The sequence below is a fragment of the Sus scrofa genome, chromosome 3 (genome assembly GCF_000003025.6).
Source record: "Sus scrofa isolate TJ Tabasco breed Duroc chromosome 3, Sscrofa11.1, whole genome shotgun sequence".
NCBI lineage: Eukaryota > Metazoa > Chordata > Mammalia > Artiodactyla > Suidae > Sus > Sus scrofa.
The window spans coordinates 21,641,189-21,658,396 of NC_010445.4; the positions used below are offsets into that span (position 1 = coordinate 21,641,189).

General features: G+C 47.3%; 1 protein-coding gene and 1 long non-coding RNA gene across 2 annotated transcripts in view; one reads left to right on the forward strand and one right to left on the reverse strand.

Annotated features, from left to right (window-relative positions):
* The window catches only part of LOC110260108, a 189,959-nt gene that overhangs the window by 3,114 nt on the left and 169,637 nt on the right, over nt 1-17,208 (forward strand). Inside the window, exons 3-6 of the mRNA XM_021088374.1 lie at nt 1,292-1,423; nt 3,144-3,214; nt 3,992-4,079; nt 9,678-9,800. Coding sequence (XP_020944033.1) covers nt 1,292-1,423; nt 3,144-3,214; nt 3,992-4,079; nt 9,678-9,800 — 414 coding nt within the window. The remainder of the gene's footprint in view (nt 1-1,291; nt 1,424-3,143; nt 3,215-3,991; nt 4,080-9,677; nt 9,801-17,208) is intronic.
* LOC102164703 lies at nt 6,752-8,144 on the reverse strand. The gene is made up of 2 exons (XR_302157.3): nt 7,631-8,144; nt 6,752-7,073 (listed from the first exon to the last, which is right to left on the reverse strand). It is a non-coding gene; the product is annotated as an uncharacterized LOC102164703 (long non-coding RNA).

The window sequence follows — 17,208 nt, forward strand, 5'->3', positions numbered from 1 at the left end:
TGCTGGCTTTTTGGCCTCTTCACCCTGCAAGTTCACTCTCAACTCCTCCTGGGGGACAGGTCGTTCTCTCTCATAGAAAATTATTTTCTTAGTCAGAGGGTTCTGTGGGAGCCTGAGATTCCGTTTCGGAAATGACAAGGCTCCTCTGAAAAGCCAAGCTTGTCCATGGAAACACGCTCTCTGCCGGCAGCCGTTGGACCCATCCTGTGCAGGGGTTGACTTCCCTCTGAAAGTGGTACGATGACACGTCACCACGGTAATGTGCTTGTGCACTTCTTGCCTCATGGTCAGGCTGTCGCTCTGTGGCCTGAGAGGTTTGTACGTGGTGGCCAGTGTGACGCTCTCACTTCACGGCTCATGCTTTAGGAATGGGCAATCTCAATCACTGTTCCTAAGGTAAGTTTACATTGCTCCCCCGAGTGGCTGTTCCTTCAGATGGGCTCGCTCACTTTGTCTCCTGCATTTTTCCTTCTTGTGTTTTTCTTCTCATTTCTACCCCTCTGAGCTATCTCTAGAGTTATGCGTATAACTTCCGGGTTCGTTGTCTTAATATGTCTGGTCCACCTGCCTCAGATTCATCACCCGTCATTGTTGTGACGCTTGGACTGTCACTTGGTTACCCCTCATGTGGGTCCTGTTTGCACTTCCTCACCTTCAACAGGACTGAGTATCAGAGGAGATGAAAATAGGTACTGTCCATGAGCTGCGAAGCATCGTTCCCATGAAGATGCTGGGGAATAAGCTTCCACCCTTCCCGACTTGAGGCATCCATTTACCCCCTTTGGTTTTCAGCCACCACTGACTGTCTAGCTTACTCTTGCCATCACTCAAGGCTGAACGCATACGGAGCATTGACGAGGCACCCGTCCTTCCTTTTTCTAAAATGTTACCCGTACTTCATGAAGTCGTCCTCATAACATCATACTAAAAGTCAGCCTTCTAGAATACCATTTCCACCTCGTAGAACAGGGCATCGAGGCCCTTAGGGATCTACAACCCTTTCCCCAGGTTCATGATTCTTCTGAATGTGTTTGAACCAGACCATCAGGCACGATCACTCTTCCTTTGCTGTGTTTCTAGAAGGTCTCAGTTAAACAAAGGTGGTTGTTCAAAAATCCTGTCTGTTGGTTGTTTTAAACTGCATGATCCTTCTAAGTCTGACCTTGATCCAGGCAGCACTCCTGGGCAGCTGGTGAGCCAGGGGACCAAAAGATTAAGTGGAATAAATGAGTACAAATTTCCCTACGGTCTTCTGACAGCAAGATGTCAGCAGTCCTCCCTGTTGTGATAGATTGCATAGGATGCTGCTTCCGGATCCAAAGGAACAATCGACAGACGTCACAAAGATCCACCTCTGGCTGCATCAGAAAATTATGCTCCTGGCGCCACCAGCGAGTGCACCCCGCTAATGGGTCGGGGACAGGTACGTGGAGATTTTCTCCTTCGGTGCATGCAAGAATAATTTTTCTTTAGGGTCCCCTGTATACGAATGAACTCGGAAGTATTTTGTGGTATCCTTTGTGCGTGCGTGCGTGCGTGCGTGCGTGCGTGTGTGTCCAAGTTGAAACATACTTAGTCAGGTGGTAGTGTTTATATACCTGTGGAAATAAAACGACTTTGAAATCTCAACAGCCGGTTGATGTTGGAGGGTGAAGATGATCTCTAGCCAGGGTGTCGATGACGGCTGGCTTTTGGACATTAGCTGCTGTGTCTCCCTCAGGGAAGCCGTGTTTCCAGGTGTCTTTAAATTATTAGACATTGTTTCGACCTGGATTATGTGGACAAAGAAGTCCAACAGATGACACAGACGGTTCCCGAATCCCACCGCTCCAGGTCCAGCCATTGACAGTGTATCACATGCTGGTGGTACCTTTATTCCAATTAGCAGAACACTAATAGTTTGCCTTAGGAGTCATACTTGGTGCTCTTATAAGCTCTGCCCTTTGACAGATGTGCAATGTGATTTCTCACCATTATAGCACAGAGAAATCCGTACCCGAATGCTCCCTGGCCTGTTTCTCCCAGGAGTCCCAAGATGGGCATTATGCAAAAGGCCTTGATGAATGTGGTGATGAATGAGAGGACTGGCAAAATGAAATGCCAAAGAAACTCCGAGTGAGCTACTCTTTAGCCGCAGAGTGGAGTTAAAGCTCGAAATACGTTAGGGTATGGGTGGACCGAACACTACAAAAAGCTATTGTGGTGAGTGAAATAAGGCAGGTGCACAGCAAGACAGATACCGTGTAATACTACTTGTGTAGGCACGTTCATATAGCAGAAGCAGGAATTACCAAGGCCTGGTGGCCAGGGGAAGGTGAGTTGTGATGGGTCATGTCGGGTAGGATGACAAAGGTGTGGGTGTAGGTAGTGTTGATGGGTAGAAAAGCGTGTGGAAGTCAAAAAGGCTACGGAACTGTATAGTTAACAGTTATGCAAAGGATAAATATTATACCTGTGCCATCACACTGTGCTGAGCAGAAGCAGGGCATGTGACCGTGTGGAGATGAAAAATGGTCTTGGAACATTCCAAGAAGTAGCGGGAGTCGCCACGGGATTTAAAATAGGCTGGAGGAGTCATTGGACTCTGTCCTTGAAACATGGCATGACTTGTTTTTGTTTTGTTATGTGTGTGTGGCCACACCTGTGGCATATGGAAGTTCCCAGGGGAGGGGTTCACCCAGAGCTGTACCCCAGCCATGGCACCACCGGATCCAGGCCACATGTGCACACTACGCCGCAGCATGCAGCAACCCTGGATCCTTAGGCCCCTGAGGGAAGCTAGGGAGCGACCCTGCCTCCTCACAGAGACAGCTTCGGGTCCTTAACGCACGGAGCCACAGCGGGAGGTTCCCCAGAACATGAATTTGGAATTTACCTCTTTTCAAATTGCCTACATTGAATTGAGTATGTTGGCTTTGGCTAGGAAGCTTAAAGCTCCCCTTCTCATTATGTCAAGGAACCTCCCCTTGGCCAGCCTCATCCCACCAGAGTGGTCAGCCAACAGCATGTGTGCCCATGCTTCAAAATCACCCTCATCCTTACTCTCCCTCCCTGGGTTCACACACCACTCCCCAACAATGCTGCCTGAATAGTTCCTGAGCAGCGTCACCAATATCATGACCCTTCCATCTGTGTCCTCCTAGAAGAAACCCCGGGCTCCCATGAAAGGCTGCCCAGCACCGCAGGAGGAATAGAGGCTCCAAGTGGCTGCACAGTAAGTGCCTTGTCTTATCTGAGATAAAAGCATAACTTCATTTCCTCAATTTTTCTTTTATCCTCTCTCTCTCTCTCTGTCTCTCTCTGTCTCCCTCTCTCTCTCTGGTTTTGGTTTTGGTTTTGGTTTTTAATGGCTGCACCTGCTGCACATGGAGTTTCCCAGGCTAGGGGTCTAATCAGAACTACAGCTGCCGGCATATACCACAGCCACAGCAAGTCACGATGTGAGCCGAGTCGGTGACCTACAGCACAGCGCATGGCAACACCAGATCCTTAACCCACTGAGCGAGTCCAGGGATCAAACCTGCAGCCTCATGCTTTCTAGTCAGTTTTGGTTCCGCCGTGCCACAACGGGAACTCCAATTTCCTCCTTTTGTCTGTCAGTTTCAACTATGCAAGTCTACACTGTTCAAATCAGTGGAGACCTACATTTTTCCTGGGTTGGACGAGTGTTGACGGAATGTCTCTCCCAATGCATGACTGATTGAAAAATTGACAGCAGCCTCTAGAAACTGGAAGTGCGGCTGAGAGCAATGTTACCAGCAGAGAATTGCCCTCCTTGCAAGAGAATTTGGTGGGTTTTGGTCAAAGTACACATAAGAATTCCTACAGGAAGATTTGAAGCCTTTGTCCAGGATGACCTCTGTGTTTTCTTTGGGACCGTGGACTCGAGGAGTGTTTCCCTTTTGGGTTTTGCTGGGCAGAAAGACCATGAAAATTCTCATGTCCATAGAGACCAGGAAGCTTAGATTCTCACACTGTTTTCTTGCACTAGATGCCGGCCGATGACGCAACTAATAATAATGGCATGGCTTTGGAGCGCCCCACTCCAGTGACAAACAATCGGGGTGAAGAAGAAGAAGGTGGGTCTTCCTTGCGGGCATTGGTTGGAGAGCAGCCAGATCCTGGGTTCCTTTTGGAAAGGGGGTAGTCTGGGATGTGGAGCAGGCAGCTCTTTCCCAGTCATAGTGATGCCCTGGTGGCACCTGCCCTGGACACAAGTCTCTTGTGTTGATTCCTTGGGTTGTGACACATTCCGAGGGACAGGGAGTGAGGTCCATGTGTGAGCACATGTGGTGTAAGTATCTGTTTCCTCATGAGCTCTCTCCTATTTATACAGAAAATACACCGCTCAACGTTCCTTAAGAAACATCCCATCACCTCTGCGTACCACCCCTATAGGCATGCATTCGCCCCTCACCACTGCTGTCCCCACGTTGGCTTAATTTTCCCGTTGCTCAGGTGGAGATGGTGCAGAGAGAGTTGGCCCAAGCTCTTGACCTCCTACATGGGAAAGCCAAAGTGGGACCCAGGCTGGGTTCCCTATGGGGACGCTCTGGACCCCTGACCTGCACCTCTCCCTCAGCCAGGACTTGGTCGTTCGTGGGGAGCACGGAGCGGGGAGGGTCCCTGCTCCGTGTCTATGCCCGGGAATTCCAGGGTCTCCAGAGGGCCTGTCGATGCTGTGCATTTTAAAAGGTCCCTGTCAGTGCTGCGGTCATTGCTTCAACATGGCCAAAGCAGATGGGAATCGGCGAGGCGTATGCTTGTATTGGACAGTGTCACTGTCATTCTCACACTTGACCACCCTAGGTAGCACACACCCAGGCGACCTTGCAAGTAAGAGCTCACAGTTCACCCTCATCCTTAGCCTGGTGTGCGGCACCATTGTACAAACTCGCTGCCCATCTGGGTGAGAAGGACTCCGTGCTCCCTCTGTGTTTCTCTCCATGAAGTAAGTCCCTCTTGTTGTAAGGCTCTTGGGAGGGCAGACATCCTTTTTGCTCAAGGCCCATGCACCAAATGAAGCCTGCAGAAAAACTGTCATGTGATGGATAGTGGTTGGATTTCAGTATTGTCATGTGTTCTATTTTTGGTTTTTAAGATCAACGTTTTGGGTTTAAGATCCCTTCATTAGCATACTTTTCCTAGAATTACCCCTCCAGGAAAGTTCTAAGTTTTCTTAAATGATTTTAATTTTTTCCTTTACACTCGGTTTAAATTTTTCTGTTAATTTCTGCTGTGCAGGAAAGTGATCCTGTCGCACACGCGTGCACACACGCACACAGACACACCCATATACATGCTTACATTTTCTCCCACTATCCTCTATCACGTTCCTTCGTGAGTGGCTGGATATTGTATCCCTGTGCGATCCAGTGGGCTCTCATCGCATAGCCAGTCCAGATGCAATTGTTTGCATCCCTAAAGCCCAGAGTCCCAGTGCATCCCACTTCCTCCCTGACCCCACTGGCAAGCACAAGTCTCTTCTGCAAGTCCTTGAGTTTCTGTTCCGTGGAAAGGATCATTTGTGCTGTGTTTTAGAGTCCAGATATAAGTGACATCATGTGGGGTTGGTGTTTCTCTTTCTGAGGGACTTTGCTTAGGATGAGCGCCTCTAGTTCCATCCACTCTGCTGCAAATGGCACTAATTCCTTCCTTTCACGGCTGAGGAGTACCGCATTGTGTATATATCCCACCTCTTGTTAACCCATTCATCTGTCGGTGGACGTTTAGGTGGTTTCCACGTCTTGGCTAGCGTGAGGAGTGCCGCACTGGACACTCGGCGCTGTCGTCAACGTCCATGGGTGCCTGTATCTTGTTCAAGGCAAGTCTTGTCCCCACATACGCCCAAGAGTGGGATTTCTGGGCCACATGCTAGTTCTATATTTAGTTTTCCGAGGTCCCTGCATGGTGCTTTCCATAGCGGCTGTGCCAAGTTACATTCCTACCAACAGGGTGGGAGGGTACCCTCTTCTGCACACCCTCTCCAGCATTTGTAATTTCTAGCCTTACTAATGATGGCCCTTCTGACAGGTGCGAGGTGGTACTTCTTAGCAGCTTGGATTTGCCTTGTTCTAATCATTCATGGTGTTGAGCATGTTTTCGTGTGCCTGTTGGCCATCTGTCTATCTTCCTTGGGTGACTGTCTATTCAGTTCTCTTGCCCATTTTTCAAGTGGGTCGTTGTTTGTGTTTGCTGTTGATGGTGTCTTGTCTTAGGTTTAAGTCTTTAAGCCGTTTTGAGTTTCTTTTTGTGCACGGTTTGAGGGTGTTGTTTTCCAGTTTCCTGGATTTTCATGTGGCTGTCCAGCTTCCCAGCACCACGCGCTGAACAGACTGTCTTTTCCCCCCTTGACATTCTTGCCCCCTTTGTTGAAGAATAATTGACCGTCGGTTTGGGGTTTATTTCTGGGTTCTGTCTTCTGTTCCAGTGGTCTGTGTGTCGGTTTTGGTACCTTTGCCACACTGTCTTGCTTACCGTAGCTTTGTAATATTGACCGAAGTCTGGGAGAGGTGTGCCTCCTGCTTGGTTTTTGCTCCTCAGGATTGCCTTGGCCATTCCGGGCCTGTTTAGGTTCCGTGTAAATGTTTGGACGGTTTTGTTCTAGTTCTGCGAAAACGATCACGGATAGGGATGGCATTGCATCTGTAGATTGCTTTGCGTAGAACGGCCATTTTTAGGATATTCATTTTTTCCAAGCCAGGAGCGTGGCCTATGTCTGCCCTTCTTTGACTCCTCCTTAATTTCCTTGAGTCATGTTTTATTGCTCTCGGCGCAGAGGTCTTGCAGCTCCTGGCTCAGGTTGGTCCCCAGATGTTTAATGCTTTGGGTTCTTCCTTGGACCCCTGCTTGAGTGGCTAAGAGGAAGGCCATCCCCTCCCCTGGAGTGAACACTGGGGGAGGTGTCTCCTTGCAAGCCTGGGAGAGCAGCCTTCCTCCTGTTCCTTGGCCCTCTGCAGCTACCCGTGTGCACTCCAGGGCCTTTGCCCATCCCCTTGTCTACCGCCTCTCCTTGTTTTGTCTTCCTTCTTTCGCGTTTACACAGGGTCATTTTTCTCATGCATCCTCCTCACCTGACAAAAAATAAAAAAGAACAAAGAGGAAAAGGGGAGAGCTCTAGTCCACCTAGAGGGACTCCACACTCATAAACCAATTGCCTCCCAAAGGCCCCACCTCCCGGTACCATCCCACTGGAAGTTGGGGTTCCAACATAGGATGCAATTAGGAGGGAACACAGAGGTGCACTCCATAAGCATGGTGGCTAATGCTCTTTATAGGCAGCAGGATTTGGCTAGGCTGTTCATGATACAATGCATGTAGCGGTGATATTCTCCAAGTTGGCCCTGTCCCATCATTTTTACATCATTTATCTTGATGCATTAGTATCGATAGTCACCAGCTTTTCAAAACATTTGTAGTATCTGACTAGAGGAAGATCGCCCCCCCACCCCACCCCCAAACAAAACAAATCCACCATAGGGCTTGGCCAAAGGAATGCCTAATCTACATGGCAAGTTGAATCTATATCCGAACTCAGTTAATTCTCCACTACTGAAATCAATAATTGGACATTGACAAGTTTCTTTTAGTTGCAAATTGAATGTGCCCCTCTTTGCCAGCAAACACCTACCAGTTCCTTCTTGGATAAATAGGCACGTCGTAAGTCTAATCTGTTTAAATGGATGAATCGTTGGTGCACCATCACTATCCCATCCAAAATGTTCTGAGATTTTTACTTGAGACATAAATTACCATGTGTGCTTTACAAAACATTCTGCTCCTTTTATGACTGGACTGGGACACTTCTGGCCGTACGTAACTTCTAGGGGAAAAGTTGTATCCTCCTCCTGAAAAACCGATTGCCCCCTTTGACATGCATGTCTAGAAATAGTCACAATGGTTTAATAGAAAAATTTGTCTTGAAACCCCTGTGCTCACGTTCCTAAGTAGGAGGAACTTTTCTTAAGGGCGCCGTTAATCCTTGGTGTGAATAATGGTCACAATATTCTTCCTCCTTTTCTTTCTCAAAGCCAGAAATTACAGAAATAATTACTGATTTTCTTTTTTTCTTTTTCTTTCTTCCTTTTTTTTTTTTTTCTTTTTGGCAAAAGAAGAAAACTTTCCTCAGGTTGTATGTACGAGTAACTGTAGTAAGATACAAGCATGTGACAAATTGGAGACTTACTTGCAATGTGCATCAAAATAGTAATTTTTGTGAGCAGCAAACTTGAATAGGACACTGCAGAATAGCAGTCGTCATGAAACATGAAAACATTCACCCTGGTTACAATAACCTTAAATCTCACGTTTTGAAATGGTTTGATTGGCAAATGTCTAGTGACTCAGGAAGAGTAGAAATGGAGGGGTAGTTCTTCCTTAAATTCTGCACATGCTGGCTTTTTGGCCTCTTCACCCTGCAAGGTTCACTCTCAACTCCTCCTGGGGGACAGGTCGTTCTCTCTCATAGAAAATTATTTTCTTAGTCAGAGGGTTCTGTGGGAGCCTGAGATTCCGTTTCGGAAATGACAAGGCTCCTCTGAAAAGCCAAGCTTGTCCATGGAAACACGCTCTCTGCCGGCAGCCGTTGGACCCATCCTGTGCAGGGGTTGACTTCCCTCTGAAAGTGGTACGATGACACGTCACCACGTAATGTGCTTGTGCACTTCTTGCCTCATGGTCAGGCTGTCGCTCTGTGGCCTGAGAGTTTGTACGTGGTGGCCAGTGTGACGCTCTCACTTCACGGCTCATGCTTTAGGAATGGGCAATCTCAATCACTGTTCCTAAGGTAAGTTTACATTGCTCCCCGAGTGGCTGTTCCTTCAGATGGGCTCGCTCACTTTGTCTCCTGCATTTTTCCTTCTTGTGTTTTTCTTCTCATTTCTACCCCTCTGAGCTATCTCTAGAGTTATGCGTATAACTTCCGGGTTCGTTGTCTTAATTAATATGTCTGGTCCACCTGCCTCAGATTCATCACCCGTCATTGTTGTGACGCTTGGACTGTCACTTGTTTACCCCTCATGTGGGTCCTGTTGCACTTCCTCACCTTCAACAGGACTGAGTATCAGAGGAGATGAAATAGGTACTGTCCATGAGCTGCGAAGCATCGTTTCCCCATGAAGATGCTGGGAATAGCTTCCACCCTTCCGACTTGCAGGCCATCCTTACCACATCCCTTTGTTTTCAGCCACCACTGACTGTCTACTTACTCTTGCCATCACTCAAGGCTGAACGCATACGGAGCATTGACGAGGCACCCGTCCTTCCTTTTTCTAAAATGTTACCCGTACTTCATGAAGTCGTCCTCATAACATCATACTAAAAGTCAGCCTTCTAGAATACCATTTCCACCTCGTAGAACAGGGCATCGAGGCCCTTAGGGATCTACAACCCTTTCCCCAGGTTCATGATTCTTCTGAATGTGTTTGAACCAGACCATCAGGCACGATCACTCTTCTTTGCTGTGTTTCTAGAAGGTCTCAGTTAAACAAAGGTGGTTGTTCAAAAATCCTGTCTGTTGGTTGTTTTAAACTGCATGATCCTTCTAAGTCTGACCTTGATCCAGGCAGCACTCCGGCAGCTGGTGAGCCAGGGGACCAAAAGATTAAATGGAATAATGAGTACAAATTTCCCTACGGTCTTCTGACAGCAAGATGTCAGCAGTCCTCCTGTTGTGATAGATTGCATAGGATGCTGCTTCCGGATCCAAAGGAACAATCGACAGAGTCACAAAGATCCACCTCTGGCTGCATCAGAAATTATGCTCCTGGCCCACCAGCGATGCACGCTAATGGTCGGGACAGGTACGTGGAGATTTTCTCCTTCGGTGCATGCAAGAATAATTTTTCTTTAGGGTCCCCTGTATACGAATGAACTCGGAAGTATTTTGTGGTATCCTTTGTGCGTGCGTGCGTGCGTGCGTGCGTGTGTGTCCAAGTTGAAACATACTTAGTCAGGTGGTAGTGTTTATATACCTGTGGAAATAAAACGACTTTGAAATCTCAACAGCCGGTTGATGTTGGAGGGTGAAGATGATCTCTAGCCAGGGTGTCGATGACGGCTGGCTTTTGGACATTAGCTGCTGTGTCTCCCTCAGGGAAGCCGTGTTTCCAGGTGTCTTTAAATTATTAGACATTGTTTCGACCTGGATTATGTGGACAAGAAGTCCAACAGATGACACAGACGTTCCCGATCCCACCCTCCAGGTCCAGCCATTGACAGTGTATCACATGCTGGTACTTTATTCATTAGCAGAACATATCCTTAGGATATACGTGCCTTAGGCCTTTGACAGATGTGCAATGTGATTTCTCACCATTATAGCACAGAGAAATCCGTACCCGAATGCTCCCTGGCCTGTTTCTCCCAGGAGTCCAAGATGGGCATTATGCAGGCTGATGAATGTGGTGATGGGGGGGTGCCAGATGAGGAGCATCTAGGAGTGAGGCGAAAGGGAGGGGACGAACCCATTGTTATGAAATAGGGTGCCAGCAAGACAGATCGGTATTAGTGTAGACGCATATGAGCAGAAAATGTCTTTTGCCTTTTCTAGGGCCACTCCTGCGGCATATGAAGGGTTCCCAAGCTAGGGGTCGAATCGGAGCTGTAGCCGCCCAGCCTACGCCACAGCCACAGCCACGTGGGATCCAAGGCACGTCTACGACATACACCACAGCTCACAGCAACACTGGATCCTTACCCACTGAGCAAGGCCAGAGATCGAACCGCACCCTCATGGTTCCTAGTCGGATTCGTTAACACTGAGCCATTGATGGCAACTGCCACAAAACACCATTTTTGAAAGGCAATGCACACTTTGCCTCTAACCCCCGATTCTTATCTTTGCCTTATTTCCTCTCCCCAAACTATAAATTCTTTTTTTTTTCTTTTTTTTTTTTTGCTTTTAGGGCCGCACCCTGTGGCAATGGAGGTTCCCAGCCTAGGGGTCCAATTGGAGCTACAGCTGCTGGTGTACACCCACAGCCACAGCAACACAAGATCTAAGCTACAATGCCGGATGCTTAACCCACTGACCAGGCCCAGGATGGAAACCCGTATCCATTGAGCCAACGATGGGAACTCCCACTCCCCAAACTAGAAACAAACTCCTCCCAAGGGGGGCATAATCTTTAAAGCATTAGCCTGCCTGTGGCCCCTTTGCCTGGCAAGGCAAAAAGCTATCTTTTTCTCCTTCACCCAAAACTCTGTCTCTGCACTTGTACTTGGCAGTGATGGACAGAGGCTGAGTTTCGGCAGCACTTCTTCGCTCCCTCCTATTTTTAAGCCCACCTGCCCCCAGACTGGAAAGAAGGCATTTGCTCTATTTCCCCTACCTACCCGTTCAGAACACTGCAAGCGTCACATTCCTCTCTCTATCCACGGCCATCCTTGTGCCCGCAGGGGTTTTCATCCCTCTGTTTCCAGGGAACATGAATCTCACGAGTGAGCCTTAATAGAGAAAACAGTTCCCCTTAAGAGGGAAAATGACTCAGATCCTTGAAACAGGAAAAACACTTCTGTTTGCAAAACAACATTCACTGGTTTGGATATTTTTAAAATATTATCCCGCTCCATTGCTTGTCAATTGCTATATCAGATGCATGTTTTACAGGCAAAGTTTTTGTTTCTTTTGTCTTTTTGCTTTTCTGGGGCCGCTTCCTGCGGCATATGGAGGTTCCCAGGCTAGGGGTCGAATTGGAGCTGTAGCCGCTGGCCTACACCACAGCCACAGCAACATGGGATCCAAGCCACATCTGCAATCTACAGCACAGCTCAGGGCAATGCCAGATCCTTAACCCACTGAGCAAGGCCAGGGATCGAACCCGCAACCTCATGGTTCCTAGTCGGATTCATTAACCACTGAGCCACAACGGGAACTCCAAATTTTGTTAAGACAATTATTGTCACAAAACATTTATGATGAGCATTCAGAGCAGTGACTCAGAAGCCAGGGATTCATTCACAGAAGGTTCTTGTGTGCCTGGGTAGCAATGTCTTCTGTTAATTAGCTTCGTTTAGTGGGTCGTGATGACAGATTGTCCCTTATCGAGCACTTGCTAATGCACCAAAAAATTTACATCCCAAAATTCAAGAATCTTAATTCTAACTTCTTACCCATATGGGGTAGTCATAATCATTTCCATCTTACTCCTACTAAATCTCAGAGGAGGTTAAGTAACTTTCCCAAAAGTCACACAGTGCTAAAAAATCCAGAATTTAAGTCAATCTTTTGACTCCCATATCTGAGTCCTTCCCCCTGCCCCGCCCGTGGCAGCTGTGGTGACAGCATAGCATAGAGAAACACAGATTCTGAAATCTGTCCCAACCTGGACTCCAGTTCCAAGCGGACAATTACTATGTGATCTTGCATGTCACATGACCACTTTCATCCTCAATTTGGTCATCTCTAAAAAGGAGGGAACAGGAGTTTTCCTGTCGTGGTTCAGTGGTTAACGAATCCGACTAGGAACCAGGAGTTGCAGGTTCGATCCCTAGTTTTGCTCAGTGGGTTAAGGATCTGGCGTTGCCGTGAGCTGTGGTGTAGGTTGCAGACATGGCTCGGATCCTACATTGCTGTGGCTCTAAGTGTAGGCCAGCAGCTCCAATTTAACCCCTAGCCTGGGAATCTCCATAATCCCACTGGAGCGGCCTAAGAAATGGCAAAAAGATCAAAAAAAAAAAAAAGAACTTAGAGAGAATCTGCTTCTTGTCTTTTTTTTTTTTTTTTTTTTTTTTGACTGACGTCCATGACATGTGAAAAATCCCTGAGCCAGGGATCAAACAATTGTACAGCAGCAACCCGAGCCACAGCGGTGACAATGTCAGATCCTTAACCCGCTGAGCCACAGGGAACGCCCAGAGTTTGTTTCTTATTGCAAAATTTTGCAAATGAGGAACTGACACCTCGAAAGTGTAGTTATCCATATTAATCTATACGTGTTGTGTGCATATTCCATGGTCTGTGTGTCTGTTTTGGTACCATTACCACACTGTCTTGAATGACTGTTGCTTTGTAATATTGCCTCAAGTTTGGGAGCGTTAGGTCTCCTGCTTGGTTTTTGGTCCTCAGAATTGCTTTGGCAATGATTTGATTTGATTTGATTTTGCCTTTTTAGGGCTGCACCCGAGGCATATGGAAGTTCCCAGGTTAGGAGTCGAATCGAAGCTATAGCTGCCGGCCACAGCCACACCAGAACCGAACCAAGTTTGCAACCTCTACCATAGCTCATGACAACGCCTGATCCTTTACCCACTGAGTGAGGCCAGGGATCGAACCCACTTCCTCATGGATACTAGTCAGGTTCCTCGCAACTGAGCCGCATTGGGAATTCCTATATACATATAATTTTATATATAAAATTATTGTCTCCAGGAGTTCCCATCGTGGCACAGCGGAAACAAATCCGATCAGGAACCATGAGGTTGCCATTTCAATCCCTGACCTTGCTCAGTGGGTTAAGGATCCAGCGTTGGCCATGAGCTGTGGCGTAGATTGGAGCTGCGGCTTGGTTCTGGCATTGCCATGAACTCAAAGAGTTCATTTGTTCATCAAACACCAGCACTGAAAGTTCAAAATAATATGACTTCCGGAGTTCCTGTCGTGGTGCAGTGGTTAACGAATCCGACTAGGAACCATGAGGTTGCGGGTTCGATCCCTAGCTTTGCTCAGTGAGTTAAGGATCTGGCGTTGCTGTGGCTGTGGTGTAAGCCGGCAGTTGCAGCTCCAATTAGACTCCTAGCCTGGGAACCTGCAGATGCAGCCCTAGAAAAAACAAAACAAGCAAACAAACAAAAACAAATGTATATGTACATATGAGTTCCTACTGGGTTCCCCTTCAATCCATTGGTTTGGGGTGTTTGATGAAGCTGTTGGGTGCGAAAGAACATTAAAGTCACCATGGAAGGGAAGTGTGTTCGTGGGTTTGGGCAAAGCAATAAAAGGAAAGTCCAGAAGTTAAGTAAAGACGGTCATGAAGGAAAACTGCCAAGACACTGTGACCAGTTCATCCATCAGCAGGAGAAATGGGCTCCTAATTTCAAAAAACAAATAAAAATTAGGCCATAATTTAGGCCCAATTAACGCATCTTTCAAAACACATCCTCTGTAGTGGACATCTGTTGTTTTGGCTGCCTTTCTGGTAATTACAGCCCAGTTTTCTCTTCAGAGGAACCATATGACTGTCCTAGCATTGTTGGGGGTGACCCCACCCCTAGCTTCAGCTAATCTCTGACCACAGTTCAGACCCAGACACCCAACCGGTCAGAGTCCACGCAACTTGTAGATGCATGTCTGGGAGAGAAGCAGCTTTCACGTATACCACACCGGTCTTGCCACGAGGTAGAGGCTGCTTGAGGATGATGCGACCTAGAGAGCAAGACAGAACCAGAGGTGTTCCCATGGTGGTGCAGCAGAACCAAATCCACCAGGAACCAATGAGGGTGCGGGTTCGATCCCTGGCCTGGCTCAGTGGGTTAAGGATCTGGCGTTGCCAGGAGCTATGGTGTAGGTTGCAGAGGTGGCTTGGATTCTGCATTGCTGTGAGTGTGGCATAGGCCAGCAGATGGAGCTCTGATTTGACCCCTAGCCTGGGAACTTCCATATGCCTCAGGTGTGGCCTTAAAAAGCAAAAAAAAAAAAAAAAAAAAAAAACCCACAAAAAAAAACATGACAGAATCAGCATGGACTGTTTGAGCCTCAATGTAAGTTACTTCCCTGAACTTTCTTGGTACTGTGAGCCCGTATGGACCTCCCCTCACGGGACATACATCATTTAAGCAAACCAGTGAGAAGTTCGGTATTATCCATCTCTCAGAAACCCCGGGGCTCAAATCAAATTAAGAGAATCACCTAGGGTCCCAGAAACCAGGATTTGTATCAGGTTATTTTTTATTTTATTTTTATTTTTAGGGCCACACCCATGGGATAATGGAAGTTCCCAAGCTGGGGGTGGAATCAGAGCTATCACTGCCAGCCCTGCACCACAGCGACAACGACATGGGATCAGAGCCGCATCTGCAACCTATAGCACAACTCACAGCAAGCCAGATCCTTGCCCCACTGAGCAGGACCAGGGATCAACCCGCATCTTCATGGAATACTAGTTGGATTCGTTTCCACTGAGCCATGATGAGAACCCCTGTATCTGGTTCTTTCTGCATGATTCTATACTCCTCACTGCAAACTAAAACTCAAGAGAGTTTAAGGAATGTGCCCACAGTCGTACATGGAGCTGGACTTCTTGTTCAGAATTTTTTTTGTCTCCAAATCTTGTGCGCTCTGCTGTGACTTTAAACTATGACTAATTTTTGAGTCCGGGCAAACAAGAAAATGAATGCATGCCTGTAGGAGTAAGTTGTCAGAGCCCAATGAAGCTGGTTTACCCGACTAAAATAAACTTCACATGCTGGAGTTCCCGTTGTGGTGCAGTGGTTAACGAATCCGACTAGGAACCATGAGGTGGCAGGTTCGATCCGTGGCCTTGCTCAGTGAGTTAAAGGATCCGGCTTTGCCGTGAGCTGCGGTGTAGGTTGCAGACGCGGCTCAGATCTGGCATTGCTGCGGCTCTGGCGTAGACAGGCGGCTACAGTTCCGATTAGACCCTTAACCTGGGAATCTCCATATGCCGCGAGAGTGGCCCTAGAAAGGCAAAAGACAAAAAAAAATAAAAACAAAAAAAAAAAAAAAAAAAAAAAAAAATTTTGCATGCTATATATCTTGTTCTTAAATTCTCTCTCTGATACGATATACAGAGAGGGACAAGAAAGAAATATCATGACAACTTCACTATGCACAGACGGATGCTCAGCTGGATTTGTCTACTGCTTAGAGAGTCCACCAGATGCCACTAGCTTGCCGGCAAATCCATTCTCCTTTTTTTCTTGGGTACCATGCCCAAACTACATTTCCCAGCCTCCCTTGCAGGTAGGTGTGACCACATGGTTCAGTTCCTGCCAATGGGATTCCAAGGGGAAGCAATGTGAGCCTAGGCCTTAAGCAGTGGGCGTGGCTCCACTGTGTTTTTTCCCCTTCCCATTGGCTGGAAGTCTTGACATGCAGATGAAGTTCATGCCTTAGCATGCAAAGCAGCATGATGCAAGGAACCTAGGTCCCTGAAAGATCATGCCGATTAGAACCACCCACAGCAATGAAAAGTGCTCACCTCAGAACGGTTAAATAAGAGAGAATAAACTGTTTTGGTCTTTAAGCCATGTATTATTGTTCAGCATTTTTGTTACAGCAGCTATGCTTTTGTATCCTAAGACAAGGATTTTAGTTATCCCAAGATGCGCTCAGGGAGGGTAAATAAACTCAGCTTTTGGAGTTCCTGCTGTGGCACAGTGGGTTAAGTATCCGACCGCAGTGGCTTGTGTTTGATCCCGTACCCGTCCCAGTGGGTTAAAGGATCGTGCATTGCCACAGCTGCAGCTCAGATTCAGTCCCTTCCCCTGGGAACTTACATATGTTGTAAGTGTAGCCATAAAATACATACATACATACATACATACATACATGCATACATACACACATAACTCAGCTTTTTACCTCTGGTGAAAGTGGTGCAGAGTTTCATGCCTCTTTGTTAATCTTTCATCCTGAATGCTCACTGCAGTGTGTCTATAAATCAAGCATTGGGTCAGGGACTAGGCTGCAAAATCCTTAAAGCATGGAACCAGCCTCTGTAGCAGACAGCAGAGGAAAAGGACCACATAGCTTAAGAGAGTTTCCTAGAATCCTGGTACTGTGAGCAGAGCGTTGGGGAGAACTAGTGGACCCCAGGTCCATCTGCTACATGAAAACCAAAGATGAGATATCTCTTCTGCCTGGGGGAAGCTTCTGAAAGTAATAACTTTGATGGGGTTTCTTTTTGTATCTTTTTTCTCTTTTATGGCCGCACCTGCAGCATATGGAAGTTCCCAGGCTAAGGGGGCAGAATCAGAGCTGCAGCTACCAGCCCATGCCAATAGCCACAGCAACACCAGATCCAAGCCTCATCTGCCCCCTATGCCCCAGCTGGCGGCAATGCCAGATCCATAATCCACTGAGCGAGGCCATGGGATCAAGGATAGTAGTCAGATTCTTAACCTGCTGAGCCACAACAGGAACCCCTTTGATGGGTTTCTTAAAAAAAGAAATCAAAACAGGCTCGCAATTCACTGATAGCCGAGGACAAGAACTTTCTCTCTCTCTCTCGGATCAGTGTTCAGAAAAAC